General features: G+C 36.5%; 2 protein-coding genes across 11 annotated transcripts; both read right to left on the reverse strand.

The window, feature by feature from the left end:
• Nucleotides 1-521: 521 nt before the first annotated feature.
• LOC130749465 (uncharacterized) lies at nucleotides 522-3,847 on the reverse strand. 7 transcript variants are annotated; one of them, XM_057602833.1, is made up of 4 exons: nucleotides 3,038-3,526; nucleotides 2,071-2,125; nucleotides 1,603-1,655; nucleotides 622-1,061 (listed from the first exon to the last, which is right to left on the reverse strand). In XM_057602833.1, the coding sequence occupies exons 1-4, from the start codon at nucleotides 3,086-3,088 to the stop codon at nucleotides 945-947; spliced, it is 276 nt and encodes a 91-aa protein (XP_057458816.1). In that variant the 5' UTR covers nucleotides 3,089-3,526; the 3' UTR covers nucleotides 622-944. The 7 variants fall into 7 exon arrangements, 3 of the variants coding, with proteins under 3 accessions (XP_057458816.1, XP_057458815.1, XP_057458814.1); XR_009022924.1 differs by having other exon boundaries at nucleotides 624-1,061; nucleotides 2,934-3,847; XR_009022927.1 differs by lacking the exon at nucleotides 2,071-2,125 and having other exon boundaries at nucleotides 626-1,061; nucleotides 2,934-3,847.
• Nucleotides 3,848-6,194: 2,347 nt separating this feature from the next.
• LOC130748084 (uncharacterized) lies at nucleotides 6,195-13,712 on the reverse strand. Of its 4 annotated transcripts, none has more exons than XM_057601180.1 (6): nucleotides 13,225-13,712; nucleotides 9,676-9,743; nucleotides 9,308-9,573; nucleotides 8,368-8,442; nucleotides 8,192-8,266; nucleotides 6,195-6,461 (listed from the first exon to the last, which is right to left on the reverse strand). In XM_057601180.1, exons 1-6 carry the CDS (start codon nucleotides 13,332-13,334, stop codon nucleotides 6,417-6,419), a joined length of 639 nt encoding a protein of 212 aa, XP_057457163.1. In that variant the 5' UTR covers nucleotides 13,335-13,712; the 3' UTR covers nucleotides 6,195-6,416. The 4 variants fall into 4 exon arrangements, with proteins under 4 accessions (XP_057457163.1, XP_057457164.1, XP_057457165.1 ...); XM_057601181.1 differs by having other exon boundaries at nucleotides 9,682-9,743; nucleotides 13,225-13,707; XM_057601182.1 differs by having other exon boundaries at nucleotides 8,192-8,254; nucleotides 13,225-13,706.
• Between the last annotated feature and the right edge of the window lie 2,454 nt (nucleotides 13,713-16,166).

The raw sequence follows: 16,166 nt of genomic DNA on the forward strand, positions 1-16,166 counted from the left end.
AATTGGGTTATGCCTTTGAGTTCTCATCTGACCATGATCACCGTTTCCAATTGTTCAAGCACGGCATCAATAATTGAACTGGTATCATCTTTGATGCTTACATTTCGAATGCCTTCAACAAGGAGTCCAAGAAGAAGAACGAACAAAACAAATCAGAAATCATGGAAGAATTGGGGATTAGGGTTCGAAATTGTTTCTTTTCGGAAAAGAAGTTATCTGTCATTATCCTAATTGATTGGTTTATTGTGCAAATTGATTGTTTAATAACATGAATATTATGAAAATATAAAATTAAAAAAAATGAAATGAGTTGAAATTTACTAAACCACATGTTACAATATTAATTGGGACACCTCATTAAGGGTGATTTAACCCAATTTTTACCAAGGATTATTTAGGCAACCTCATTTTGGTTAGGCACTATGAACATCGTTTTCGTTGGATATGAATAGAGTTTGAATTTTTTGGTAATTAAGTCAGTGCAAGTCTACAACTACCAAGTTATTTATGGTGTGGTTTGATCACTAAGAAAGTGAAGTGGCTCCTTTCATCTTTACTTGGTAAGGACGTGTGGAATTTGGCTTCCAAAATTCAAACAAAAAGTGAATTAATTAAGCATAAAAACAAACACATATTATTCATAAAAAAAAATAGGGACTAAAAAGCAAGTTAAAAAAAAAGAGGGACTAAAAAGCTATTAGCCTAGACCCTGTTCTATAAATAGGGCCATCAACTCGAATAGATTCATCAATTCCAATATATTATTCATCAACTCTAAGTCTAAGCAATGGCGAGTCCTACACGTGCTGCCAATGCCATTGTGCTCGTTCTTGTCCTGAGTATCCTCACCACGATCCCGACTGCTGCAGGGCGCTGCCCTTACCCGATGAGGCTTTGCTTGCTGGTGCCATATATGTGCCGCGGCTGCCCCCCTGCCGCTGGCCTCACGGTCCCGACGACTGCAGCTGGCGAAGCGGCAGGACGCTGCCCCTACCCGAGGAGGGAGTGCATACTCTACCCGTTTCTGTGCCGGAGCTGCCCACCTGCCGCTGCTGGTGAAGCTGCCACCCCACCATGAAGTTAAAGAATTAATGATGTATGAATAAAAATAATGGAATAAATAAATAATGAAAAATTATGAGAGACTCTGTTTTACACTTTTACTCCTTTCTACCCGTATCTTCTTTTTTTTTTTTCATAAGCTTTTGCATTAATGGGAAATGGTGTCAATTTGTAAAGATCCCCTTTTCTCTTGAAATGTAAAAAAAAAAAAGACTAATCAAAAGGACGAATTTACAAAGTTTATATTTTTCAGAACCGTAGGCCATGGATTGATCATTTGAGAGATTCAGGTTTAAGTGGGTATCGATTAGGAATAGGAATGGATTTTGTAAGATAGAAGATTAGATGCTAAATATGCTAGGACTTTTATAACTTCACAAGTGAAATTCCAATTAAAAGTTTGACTTAAGAAAGAATTAGATCTTTAGGTTTGAATTTATCAATTCTTGGTACATAGATTATAGAAGAGATGATCATAGTCTTTATGTTATTTGAATTTCTCAGCATCAGGGATACTTTGTTAAAAATGCTTAACTGTACCTGACTAGGTGGGTGTTTATATGTGTATGCTGAAACTTGAATGATATTTAAACCTGGAAAGGAAATGGTGGGCATGTTAATTAGGAATTTCAATCCTTTCATGTTTCACATGAAAACTGTTGCTAGTGCCAAGGAAAATTAGATTTTCTGTCTCTCTCTTCATTACATTGTCATTTGGAAATTAGATTTTTGTTTATTGCCTGCTATGTTCTCTCTTTGAACAAAATTCATAATCATATGCCAAATGCAATTTTACTTTGAACTAGATTATAATGAATTCAGGTAAATGTATTTTCTTCAGATAAATCCCCTATTTATGGATATGCTGGGTCATAACCCCTCCTGGTTTATTTTTGTCTCCCTAACTATAATGAAGTTCATTTTTACCAATTATTCGTTGTAAGTGAAAGTGTGGAGGATAAGGAAGGAACTAGCCAATGAGAATTCTAAAACAGTCTAACTAGCAACCTGACTGTGAAACTTGATAGAGTAAGCAGTGGCGGAGCCAAGAATTTTGTGGAGCCTGGGCAAGTTTGTACACCAATGAAAACAGAGATTTTATTGATTGAAACACATAACCACATGGGAATAGTTCATAATTAACGTATGAACAACTCAAACAGATGAAAGAAAATTATATATATTTGAATTAGAAACTAAGAAGTGTAATGAAGGATTAACCATTATACTGTTGATCCCTGAAGCTATATCTCTGATTCACTCTCAATGGCTTTAATTCCTTTAATGTGAAATCAACTCCAAATATATAAATGAGCATAATTATTTTATCAGATTAAATTCTTTCAACAAGAACCAAGTTTGTTTAGATGCCAAAAGGGACTATGAAAAAAAGCAAAAACTTGAAATACAAGCTAACCATCAAAGATACATTCACAAGAACATGAAAAATGAGATACATTTCAAGCTTATGCACTTATGTCAAGCAGTAGACAGTAGCAATCAGATTAACCTCCTAACAAATTTTAAAAAGGAAATTTGCAAGGATGCTTAACATTAGTTGGAGACTAATTCACATCCTTCTCCATTCCCTCATTGTCAATGTTCCCATTCTCCCTGTCAAAGTCACAACCCAACAAACTAGCATGCTACACAACCATATATTAATTAGCACCTTGTCACTCTAATAATCATAATCAATTAACAAAGAAATTGTAAACATCAATAAAAAAAAAAGGGAAATGATTCAAAGGAAAGAAAGAACAGCACCCTTCCAGCAAGCAACTATTTTCATCCATAATAAATTGATTTGATAAATCCAAAGTCAGAACAGAAAGAGCAAGAATAACAAGTAAGAACACAAAGCAAAGAACCTTTCTCTGTTTCTCTAGTTCAGTACCAAACCACCATGGAAAGGTTGGTGAAACCAGAAGCAAACGAAGTGGAAATCATGTTCCAGAAGTGCAGAATCACAAACCTCATGCACACCATGACGGCGCGGTGGTATCCCTAACCACCACAAACCCATCAATTTTCTCCATCAACAAGCCCTTCTCCCGGCCAGGCCCCACGTCTTCGGTGAACGATAGAGAAAGAGAACAAGAATGAGAGTTTTTTTTGCCCAAGCTACCCCTTTTTTTTTCCAAAACAGGCCCCTACGGCCCAAACAAAAAAGGTTTTTTGGTCATGGAGCCTGGGCACGTGCCCAGGTATGCCGGGCGGTAAATCCGCCTATGAGAGTAAGCAAATTAGTGATCATAAAGCATCAGAATAATGAAAGATAAGCATGGGGACTGCTTCTCTCTTTGTTGTACTTTGCTTTTCTTCTGCCAAGCAGTTTTACTTAGCACCTTTCGTTGAACAACTTATCTGACCTGTACGACTGAACCTATAAATCCAGTTGTAGATACTAACATGCAGCATCCAGAAGATAAATGATTATGTCAGTCTAAAGAAACATGGTTGGCACTACACATAGGAGCTTGTGCATAGAAATTCAATTTTTGCTACTCTTTTTCTTATATAGACAAACTATTCGTGGCTTATCCAGCATTGGCATGAAAAGGTTTATTAGTCTGGCATGTCCTGTTTTAATGTTTGGGTCGGTTTGGAATTCATGTGTTGGCGGGTTCGACTAAACATGTGCATTGTTGAGGGGAGTTAGCACACAGTGGGATTATAGTGCATTGCTGATGGGTTTTTTTCATGTTCATGTATTTCTGGCACAATGAATCTCACTTGGGAGAGTTTGTTCCCAAGGTTTGTTTTTCAATCAATAAATATAATCTTTTGCTGTCAAAAAACAATTGCTTTATTTTTAGTTTATTAATTCCTTACTATGGATGCACATGTGGGATAAACTATTGACCAATTCGTTCTTCAATTTACTATGCTCATTTGGTTTCTTTGTTTTAAATTATGATTTACTAATTGGTTTAATTGTTTCAGTTTTTGGGATGTAGGGATTTTGTCATAAGATTACTATGTCCTAGCACTCTTGAATTTGTACTCTTCATGTGTGCTTTATAGTCTCTTGAATTATATATGGTGCTACATAAAGCTACAAGGAAATCCTCAGTGGTTCACAAGTCTATACTAAATTGTAAGAGTTTATCAATTGAAATGATGACATGTTACTCATCTATTGCTCTTCTTATGCTTTGTTTTTGTGGAGTTTCTCTCATTGAGGCTCAAAGAAATGGCTTGGAGCTTATCCATCGTGATTCTTTAAAGTTACCATTCCATCGTCCTACAGAAACTCACTTCCAACGAGTTTCAGAGGCAGTGCGTTCTTCCTTCAGTCGTGACAATCACTTAAAAAAAATATTTCACCTATACAAATTCGCCTAAATCAAATTTAATCCCAGGTGATGGTGACTACCTCATGACTTATTCGCTTGGAACCCCACCGTTTCAGATATATGGTGCTATTGATACGGGTAGTCAAATGATCTGGAGTCAATACCATCCTTGTAACTCATGTTACAACCAAACTAGACCCATTTTCAATCCTTTAAAATCCAAAACATACCAAAACCTTACATGCTTTTAATTTTAAATTTAAATGTTTAATTTTATTTTTTTAATCCATTTGTATTTAAAAAAAAAATTAAAAGCCACATGAAATTAATGACTCAGCAAAAATTGAACACCTAAGCTGGTAACACGAGTATGGATCTATTCTGATTAAAAAAAAAGTTCAGGGATTCGAAATCGGAAAAAAAAAATTTACAGGAACTTATTTTCGTAAGGGGAACAATTTCAGGGACCTCCGCTTCATAGATATTAAAGAGTGACATGTATTTTGCAACGGAAAATATGTGGCTTAAATATAATATACGAAAAATTAAAGTATCATTTAAGGTTTTACTGACATTTTTAAAATGCTAGTCTCGCCTGGAAATCTATTTAAATAGATTATAAGTTAGTTTGTATCTAAATAAAATTTAAGGTAAACTATCTCCATAAAAAAAAAGTTTATATAAACTATCATCTTACTTATTCAAATAAGTCAATAAATATATAATTTTAAGATATTACGGTAAAAAAATTATCATATTATTTATATCCTTACAAAAATCCAATTTGTTTCGTGTAAAAGGTCGTAGTAATGTCTTAAAATATTGTAATTCAAATAGGCATTTAAAGAAGTCTTAACATGATTATTAAATAGTAAGTCCGAACTAGTCTTAGATTTGATGTATATTAGGCAATAGATCACTACGAGATCTAACCTATTTTCACCTCTCATGTGTAACCCCTTTTGGGAAATGTACAAACTTCTTTTATTTTTATTATCTTATACCAATATTTTCGATTGAAGATAATCTTGTTGAAATTAGGATCATTAATATCATGTTATAGAGTTTGCTCTCTTGACAAAGACTTTTCAATAATAAGATTCCAAACTGAAATCTCACTAAGCTAGAATTAAACATGTACCAATTTAATCAAGTCGATCAACGTAAAAGTAGCACAAATATAATCTTTGCTATGCTTTCAAGTTTCAATATAGTTAAAATTATAATTAATCTTTGCTTTTTGTTGTAGGGATGAAGGTCCAAGGGAATGCACAAGATTTGGTGAAGAATGGAGGTTTTGAAGCTTGCTGGAAAAAATGTGCTTACCACCTTTTCAACAGAGAAAGAAATCATGTTTGCTGCCATTTTCATGCTAAGCGCCCTAAGGCAGTGGACGTTTCCTTAGCTTGAAGAAACAAGGTGTTAAGCGCACATAATGGAGTGCTAACCACTCTGACCAGATCTGAAGCACTATAAACACAAAAACAGATCTCTATCACTTTGAAACTCACCCAAAAACAAAGAGAACACAAGGGAAAACATCAAGGGAGACCTAGGAGGCTAGATCCTTTGGAGCTGATTTCATCGTTTGGGAACCATAACAGTCAATTTTTCATCTTTCTTCTCTTTTATGATTGTAAAGATATCCATGGAAATGGATAGCTAATTTCTCATTTGCTGGGATTTGAACTAATTGTTTTGATACTCATATAATCTATTTCTCAGTGTTTCAATGTTAAATAATCAATGGTTTTCTCTTATGCTTCATGCTATTTCTTAGGTTGATCCCCTTGGGTATTTACTTGATTCAAACCTGTGTAGGAAACTTACACATTCTTGAGCCTGAACTAGATTTAATCATAACAATTATTTTCGTACGTCATACAATTCTAGGGACCTCCAGAGTATATTTAAGCCAAAAGAAAATAATAACAATTAAAGATAGTCAAAAGAGCTATGCTATTACACTTTGTTTTAAGAAGCTGATCCATCTTCCACCACTGTCCATAAACAACTGGTCCATCCAGCTAATGATATCAATTCCAAAACTACATGTCAGACTTTAGACTCCAACGCTAAAAGTATCTTCTTTCTTGGCCCCTGGAACCAGCAAAACATATTCATGATGTGTAACAAAATCAAAAAGGAACATACTGAATGGATCACAAACAAAAACAAAGCATATGCTTGACCGAAGCAAAAGTACGGTGAAACTGAAATGTTTTACAAGTTATAACATGAAAATATTAGTCACACTTACAAGTTACCATATCAATAAAACACAAAAAACCCTGTGTAAACTCCCGTACTAATCAAGGACCCAAGACCCCCACATTAGATAAGTTAATAACATACGATAGTCAGGGTAAGTTTAGCCATCAAGAAGTATTGAAGTATTGTGGGAAACAAAACCTTTTTAACACACCTAGTTTTTTTAGAGGAAAATCATTTTGTGTGACATCATTAAAACTTCAGGGACCCTTTATGGACAAGACAAGAGTAAAGGGAAATTAAAGTCAGATTCTTAGATTTGGGCCACCAACCATGAGTTTGGAAGGTGCACTCATGACCTTACGTCTTGCCGACATGGGAATTTCCAATTTTGTGTTTTTAACAGGGTCATGATCTCATCGACTTAGGCACAAGGTCTGATCTCAGTTTACTGCCATTCAACTAAAATTTATACACAATTGATAACATACATATAACACAAGGAGATAAATGGGACATGTCGGAGTGTCAACACAAACTACCAAATCTTATTAATTATAAACTACATACACAATACTAGAAATTCAGGACAAAAACATTAAGCAACTTGGTACACAGTATCCAAGCACAAGCAGCTTGTGATGGTAATAGAAACCAATCGATGTCCCACCTTAACCCAACAATTCCCTAGTGAGTGGTTAAAAAAATGGATGAAGAAATGTTAGTTCACTGACTATTGACCATATATTTGCTGTTTCTTGTAAAACAATACTCCCTCCGTTCCTAATTATAAGACCTTGTTTCAAAATTTTCATGTTCCTAAATATAAGACCTCTTAAAATAATCTAGCAAAAGGTTTTATACTCTTCCATATTTACCCCTCACATTAATTGTATGTTTTCAATTCCAAAGTTACCACCTACCATTAATTACTACTAATCCAACTAACTATGACTTTTGGTATAAATGCAATGATTATTAGTGAGAGAAAATGACAAAGGGTAAATAGGGAAGAATGTATGCATTTTTAAAAAATCAATACACTAATTAGTCACATTAAATGCTTTCTTAATAAGCGCAATTTTTTGGAATAGGTCTTATATTTAGGAACGGAGGGAGTAAGAAATAATATTCATTTTTCTTCTTTGATAAAAGAAGAAATTTAGGAAGAGAAAGAATTATATAAAAGGGTAAGGATGATAAAAAATCCTCCTTAAAAAAGAGGAAGGTAAAATAAACACCATAAACGAACTCAAGGCTCCAAAACTCTCAACTTGAAAGAGCCTCTCCCTAAAACTGCCATGTGCATTATACCATATGGCAGTCAAATACCTAATCTTATCCCAAAGCAGCTGTTTATCCATAGAAAAATCTTAAAACTGTGAGTTACACTTCATCCAGATGCACCAAAGCGTAGCAAATATTGCTCAATGTCAAAATAAAAGGGTCAATTTAATATATCAAATGTCATTGAGAGATGCAGAGACTATAGCACCATTAAAAGTTAGAGGGCCCGTTCCATATTGAACATGTGTCACAATACCAATAGAACTGCAAGATATAACTGACGAAAACAGAAAAAAGTACACAAATCCAAGGCTAGGTAGGTTTATGCGTACCATTGGTATACCCATAGCTTTGAGATCTTCATCGGTCATATGATTGAGAGCTGTCATATCAACCTGAAATAACAGCTTTTAGATGCAAATATTATCACTTGACATTCAAAATAAAACCCAGTTAAGATAATGAATTTTCTCTAATGCAGGAAAAAGATAAGTAATGCACAGCATACTTCTTCAGCCTGGAAAGATATGAGATACTTTTCGAGACCCAACGACTGCAAAAATTCATCCACTGAAGTCTCAGCCTGCAAAACAAGAATACGAATTTATTCCCTTCTAATTTTCTTCTATTCAGTAAAGAAAATAATAACAAAACAAGAAAATTAAAAAGAACATTCTTTTGACTAAAAATTAAGAAAATTTCATCTACTTAAGGAAATTGAACACAAAATGGCCACCAACGATCATCTTAATAGTTTAACAACTGAAATCACTATTACAGGAATCTAAAAGCATATATCATAACCAACCCAGTGATGTGGATTGAATTCTAAACCAACGCTAGATTCCCTTTCAGCTTTTTCAACTAGAAATTTTCAAATACCACCATTACTATAGCAAATGTTGTCTTTAGCAATATTAAGCTCACCAGCTATACCATATAACTTGGCAGTTGGAACAGACAGTAATCATTATATGTAAAACCATCTTTCACATAACTGCCATGGTTTTCTTTATGATAAGCACATAGCTACCATGGTAATCAATTTACCAATGCCTCAGTTTTGAAATCATGGTATTCTAGGAGTTGGACCAATTGGGCCAATGTACTTGATAAATGATGATAACATTGGTTCATATATAATAATAAATCAATAAAAAAATACATATATGTTTATAATACACACACATCTTTGCAAATTTGGTACTCTAGTACTTCATTAAAATATTTCTACTTCATAAACAGACTCATTGCATATACTAGCTGACCATTCAATATACCCTCTCAAAGCACTAAATAGTCATAATCTGTTTGACAGTAAATACAGTAGAACATACACATGTACAGATATGATATGACATGACATGTACTGAGACTGATGTCACTTACCTACCACATTAAAAAAATGTTCTAGTTAAATATTTAAATACAAATAATAACAATAATACCTTTCGTGCCAAAGTTTTAGGAGCAGGGTTAGTGGATCTTTTAATCTTTGCTGCAGGAGCCTCGACACCGACGCTTTTATTGCTTGGTTTACCCATCACTTTTGACTTTGGAGGGTCAGAATTTTTAGGTTGTGCAGTCATTGTCCCTGATAGCCTTTCACGGAGATCCCGCATGTTTGGAACAGAACTCTTTCCACTTGGAGCTGCTGGTTGAAGACCTTTCTTTTGAAGCTTATGACGAAGATCTTGGGCAGTAACTTTGCGATCTTCACAAGCCATTAACAAACAATCAGAACCCATTAAAAAGAACTAATGGAACCCAACAATAGTGGTAACTTATACTTGGATATGAGAATAACAGAATCAACCCATACTAGTGATCCGGGGTTCATCATTGTCATATAGATCATGTTCCCACTTGTCATCTTGCCTCGATCTGCAAAAAAAGGAAAAACAAATAAAGACTTCAAATTTATCATCATGTTTTGTTTCAATAGGCATTCAAGCACCTAAGATGAACACGATACATAAGAGATGTACAGAAACAGTAGCTTTTTACGAGTATACAAAAAGCAGTAACTCAACAGATGGGTGATCCTTAGTTTCAACTTCTCATAAGTAAAAACTACAAAACATTAAAATGTGCATTCCGAATACAATGTTTCTACGAAGAATCAAATTATCACTATAGTTCTTCCTTTTTCTACTTCTTCTTCCAAGTGCAGGATAACCCCAAGGAGTTGGTGATAACCATCACAGCATATGATGCCACAAAAAATAAAAGGAAGGCAGTGGGTTTTGACTCACATGAGCAAGAGAGGTGAGCTGGAAGGGAATATGAATAAGGGATTTCTTGTGACTACCAAGACACTTGGAAGCAGAGGAGAGAGAGAAGTGAGGACGGTGAAAATTTAGTAAGAAAAAATGCTTAAAAGCAGATAATGAGAGAGAGAAGGAAGGGAGGAATTGGACAGAGAAGAGGTACAATGTCATTCCTAAACCCACTTTTTGTGATTAGAAAAACCTGATTCTATTGAAGCACCTTTCAGACTCCCAATCCATACTATATGTCAATAATCATCAAAAATTATCAGCACATACTTTCTAAGAGGAGGCCAAAATATTTCACTCATTGTAGCTTGAAACATGGATGGAAGTGCATTTGTGAGGCCAAAAGGCATTAGTAAGTTTTCATAACAGCTATGTGTGCGAAAAGCTGTCTTCTCAATGTCTTCATACCCTGACTTCAAATCCAGCTTTGTAAATTAAGCAGCTCCATGTAATTCATCGAAAAATTCATCTACAACAGGAATGGAAATGAATCAAGAATGATGACATTCTTGAGAGCCCGAAAATCAACACAGGTTCCAAGTATCATCTTTCTTTTTCACAAGTAAAACCGAACTTGAATAAGCATTATTAATAGGCCGTGTACTACTAGGCCTTGTATGCCCATTTGCAGTATTTCCTGCACCAGTCTCTCAATTTTCATTCTTTTAGAAATGTGGGTATCTATATGGACGCACAGTTACAAGCCGTTGTCCCGAGTGAAGTTTTATTGCTCCTTAAACGCTCTTTGTTGAGATGGAGTCAAGTCTGAAAAAGGCATTCCAATTTTCTCCACATCCGCTACGAAGTAGGGGATTTGAGTCCTCAAAGTGGTGTGCAGGGAAGAACTACATGGTATCTATATCACCCCATTTGAGTCCCCTGTATTCTACATCACCCCCATTTGTGTAGAACTACATGGTGATCGTACTCAAGTTTGTTAGCACTTCTCCCAAAGTTTGTAAGCAAGCAATGTCTATAATTACCTCCAGGCCACCTACATCCTGAACATACGCATCAGTGGTACAACTATAGCCTACCACATTGATTTGAGTTTACTACAGATCCCATGAGAAACACCTGATATCCATGAACTAATTTAATACCCACCGTTAGTTTCCTGAGCAGCAAGTCCCAAATATTGACTAAGCCTGAGAGAAATGAAATTTTGAGAGGCACCACCACTGTCTATTAAATAATAATGGGAATCCCACCAACTCGGCCATCAGCCTTCAAGGATGACAACTCCCGTACTAATTCTGAAATAAATCTACCACATAAATATACAAAAATCTTAACTTTACCTTCTTGAGAGACTTCATTATCTTTGAACTCTGTAACTTCTGCCGCGAATATCTCTCCTTCCTAGATGATAACCTCATCCTCTCCAGCATTTGTCTAGCGAAATCCCAGTGATAGCAGAGGCTCTTCCTTCTCCTTTCCCACAAATCCACATTGGCCACTCGTTATAGGATGTATTCTACGTGTTACCTTTATAGCCAACTCTAAAACTATTGCCAATTGTAGCATTAACCTTATCTTTATAGCCAACTCTAAACCAATTGCATGGCCAGCAGAGGTGCCTCACAATTACAAATTTGTACCCAGCAGCGAATCTTCTCCGTCAAACCATTCAAAGAGTATCACATAGACTGTTGTTCAGGTTTTAAGGTTTAGGGCGCATACTCTTGAGCTATGCCTTTCTGATGTACCAACCATCCCAAAAGCTTAGATTAAATGGTATTAGGTGTATGCCTTAGTGATCTACAGTCTGATCCTTGTTGCCCCCATTATTCTAATAAAAAGTTCAATTTCAGCACATGGTAGATGCACCGATGCATTGTTCACGCTTCAAGTTCAATTGGCTCTTGTGTGAAGGGATATGTTAGAAATATAATATAAAATCATTCATGTGTCGTCACCCAACAGCTTAAGCTTCTAGTTCTAGGATAGTTGGTTCTAGACAACCTCGTTGTTGATGCATCGCCAACTCCTCGTATGGGTTCTAGATTCGTAGTTCACTAAACCCCTTCCTCGCCCATGTCATATTTGGGAATATCTCTGTCTGAATGGTAAACAAATGAATGGTTATCCTCTACCACATTGCCCCTCTCTCCTCCATCCCTATTTCTGTTGCTCTTCCAATTCTCCCCTCTGTTTTCTCCCACTCCAACCTCTGTACCTCTATCGGTCTATCCAACCCTTCTTTTTCTGCCCCATCTACACTCCCCCAAGTCTTGGAAATTCCGCTCAACTATCTTTACTGTCATCAGTTGCTAGCAGTCACACTTTTTCTTCTAGTCCTACATAACCTCTCACACTCCAGTCTAACTCTTTCTACCCCATGCAAACTCGCTTCAAATTATACATTCTTAAGCCTCAACTGCATCCTACTTTTGTGATCACTAACAAGGGAACCTCAAGCGTTAAAAGTCACTGGTCAGAACCCACTGAAAAATAGTATCACAATAAGAGCGTCCTGTTTTTGGGCTGATCAGACTTGGTTTAGTCCCTCTACCTTCTAACATAACTGCAATTGGCTATAAATGAGTGTTTCAGGTAAAGTAAAGCCTAAATGGTTCTATACTGAGCATAAAGCCCATCAAGTGGATCAGGAATTCCATCAACAGCCCTAATTCAATTACATAGACATTTTCTCTATTGATCCAACCAGTGACAATTCGAGTTATTCTCACCCCGTCACCAAATGTTGGTCTATTCAGCAGCTAGATATGAATAATTCACTAAAACCACTCCCACTTCTTCCTCCCAACATTTCAATTTAGAGAAACATGACCAAAACATATAAACGTTAATCAAACACGAAAAATGTTCTTTAAGTTGACTAAAACTAACATTTCTAGTTACAAATTTTCTAAAAACTTCAGTATTGGGGAAGTAAACAAATGCCCATGAAAAATGTTCAATTCACAATTAACAATTACATAACCTCTATACAATCCATCCCTAATACATCATTCAGCTAACAGCTAAATACACTAAAACGGTAAAACCAAAACAAAATCATCAAAATTCAACCAATTATTATCACTATAACATGAAAGAATGATTGAATGAGAATTGCGAACCTCTTGCCGGTGATTTGGCGATGCTGGCGAGTAGAGCCACTGGCATCAGTCCCATTCAGTCGTTCCTTGACGGACCTCCTTGCTCCACTCTCCACCCGATCAGCATACATCTTCTACGATCTAACTGGTTCGAAACCGAGAGAAGAATTAGCCCCAAACCTATAAACCCTAATTTCGAAGCAAAGGAGAGCGGAAACGGAAGCGGAGTGTGTGAGATTCGCGGAGGAAGAAGGTGCAGGGAACCCGAACGAACGGTGGAAGAGGTGCGGAGAATCGAAACCCTAACAACACCGCATTCAGTTTCTCGAGAAAAGGAAATGGAAATTGAAGGGAAAACAACACCGTGTTTTGTGATGGGAGATAGAGTTTCAGGGAAAAGGGGAAGAAGATTGGAATCAAAAGATCCAAAAGAGAGGTTTTTGTTTGAGAGAGGAAATTGGGTTGGGTGCGGAAGGGTTGAAGTGAAAGGGACTTGTCTGATTTCGGCTATTAGCTTTGGCGCCCCACCAGAAAACGTTGGAAACGGCAGCGTTTCATCATTGAGGAAAGAAAAAATACATCATATAATTGAATTGCATTTTTTTTATACATCGGAAAATAAATGAAAGCTAAAACAAACTACATTGCCCTAAGAGCATCCCTCAACAAAATGACCTCTAGCTTCGGGAGGGATAAACCAATAGATTAAAACCGGGACCACGCATGAAGGATCCACGCTTCGCTGACCAGTCAGCTGCAGAATTACATTCGCGACCACACCATGCAATATCCACTGGTCAACCACGGTCCAACACTTCCTAGATTTCCCTCAGGATCACACCGTGGATTATATCTTGATCTCTCATATGTGTTGTTATAATCTGAACCAAGTCAAGGCAGTCTACTTCGCAAAAAAGTCTTCGGATGCCTTGATCCCACGCCAACCTATTAGCTCTGATCGTATTAGCCTTAATTAGCTGAAATATAAAAAATGCTAGCATCACTTGTTGTTTTCCAACAGCCTCAATTTCATTGGTTAAAATTTATGTGGGGTTAATGAGATTCGCATAAATTTCAATAAGCAATTAATGAGAGTTCAAAAGGAAAATAGATCCTCTCAATTATGAAAAACGATTATCATTTCAAGTTTCACCATCTACCATATCTTTTTATGAAAATGGATCCTCATTCTCCTCTTCAGCTGTTTAAGGATGCATATTTTTATGCATGTATCAGCTTATGTATCTTGGTTGTTGCCTTGCTTGTTGTTTGTGCACGTCTTATTATAATTTGTTGAAGAATTGACCCTTGCGTTTTCTTCATGGTCGTGTACGTACGCAGGATGTTTTCTCTTAGCGATGGGCGACAAACTGAAGGAACCCTAGATGTCAATCTGGCCTTCAGGCGAGGTTGAGTTTGACCTTCTGGTCGTTAGATCTCGGTATGGGTGGGAGTTCTGTCGCCACTCTCGTCGTCTGTCTTATTTCAAGAGAATAGAGGAGATTCATTATGATGGTAGAGGATCCTTCGTATCCTGTCAAGTCAATGCATTGGCCATTCCTCCTTGGATGGATTTAGTGTATATGGATTCGACTCCCTCACCCTTGAGTGTGAGTACAATGTCGAGCGACTCACCTATGTTGGCTAAGCCTGCTACGTTACCGCTGCGGTGAAGGAGGATCTTCCTGCTTCCTCTTCGGTACACTATCGTATCCTTTACCATGCGATCATCAAGGAGGAGGTAGTGCGTCGTGAGCACGTGGACAAGACTGCCTCTGTGACCCACCTCAACCCTGTGGGCGATCTAGGCAGCTACGTACCGATGTCGGATGATTGATTATTTAATTTATGTGTGCGGATATGGCAAAGCAAAAGCGATTTAGGAATCTGCTTAAATCAATTAGTGGGAGCTCCTCACATGCTCCTAAACCTTCAATACCTTTGAGCAAAGACCAATAAATACTCTTCCCGAAATAAGTTCCTCGAGTCAAATGACACAGAGTCAGAAGTGAAGATGGAAAATGAGGGGATGGCTCGTAGAATGAAGGTTGAAATTCAAAATCAATTGGATTTGGTCTTATACATACGCAAGGAAGGTAATCAAAAAAGAAAGAATAACTCATCTTCTTTCTTTTATCACATAGGAGTCATGTAAGATGAAAGTCTCATGCACAGTTTTGAATGAGAGAAAGAAGTGAAGAATCCTTATTTCGAGGGGAATAACAGTTGGAAATGGTTGCTAATACCCCGTAAGCTGAGGAGCAAAAGGAGGAATCCGCCCGAGGAGGGGCTCGCGTTTGATTAGCTAGTTGGTGAGGCATAACCTACATTACTAGATCCATCAGTACCAGAACCTACGAAAGCAGAGACTCAACCTTCTGAAGTTGATCAAGATTCAACCCACTATTGGTGGATAAAGGCAATAGCTATATACATATGATTCAATTAACTAATAGTCATCTTCAAGATTATGTCAAATATGTAATCAATATTTATTTTGTGCAGATAAAGAACACAATATAATTAAGGCACTTAAAGTGAAGGCTAAGGAAATTCATGATGTGCCTGATGGATTGCGTATCATTGTAGATTTTGATGACCATTATAGATCTATTAGAAAGACATCTGGTTTTCTTGCTAGTGTTTGTGGAATTGTAGAAACTAAGAATACTCTTTTTCCTATATGTTGTGAAAAGTTGTCAGACATGCCTAAAAATTACTTTAAGTAACAATGGGAATCACTCTTCAACGTAAAAGATATTGCTCTCTTACTTCACGTTTGTTTTTTAAAAAAGAATAATCAATTAAATTTTTTTTTATTTGCTGCATCGATTCTATTTCAAATTCCATGAGGATATAATATTATGCTGTGGGATGAATTTGATGACCCCATTATGAGCAAAAGTGAAATTATCAACAATGTTCCATAAGGTGCTAGTTTGGACCATTGGGCATTATTTGTT

The sequence above is a fragment of the Lotus japonicus genome, chromosome 3, assembly GCF_012489685.1.
Source record: "Lotus japonicus ecotype B-129 chromosome 3, LjGifu_v1.2".
NCBI classification, from domain to species: Eukaryota; Viridiplantae; Streptophyta; class Magnoliopsida; order Fabales; family Fabaceae; genus Lotus; species Lotus japonicus.

Bases quoted from the DNA above. Each gene is read 5' to 3' on its own strand.
- LOC130749465 (XM_057602831.1), bottom strand. From the start codon at position 2,186: ATGTGGTTATGTGTTTCAATCAATAAAATCTCTGTTTTCATTGGTGTA. The intron at 1,062-2,070 runs GTTGCTAGTTAG...GTGGGGTGGCAG, and splicing joins CTATCAAGTTTCACAGTCAG to CTTCACCAGCAGCGGCAGGT.
- LOC130748084 (XM_057601180.1), bottom strand. From the start codon at position 13,334: ATGTATGCTGATCGGGTGGAGAGTGGAGCAAGGAGGTCCGTCAAGGAA. The intron at 8,443-9,307 runs GTATTATTGTTA...CTTGTTTTGCAG, and splicing joins CTAAAACTTTGGCACGAAAG to GCTGAGACTTCAGTGGATGA. The intron at 8,267-8,367 runs GTATGCTGTGCA...TGCATCTAAAAG, and splicing joins TATCTTTCCAGGCTGAAGAA to CTGTTATTTCAGGTTGATAT.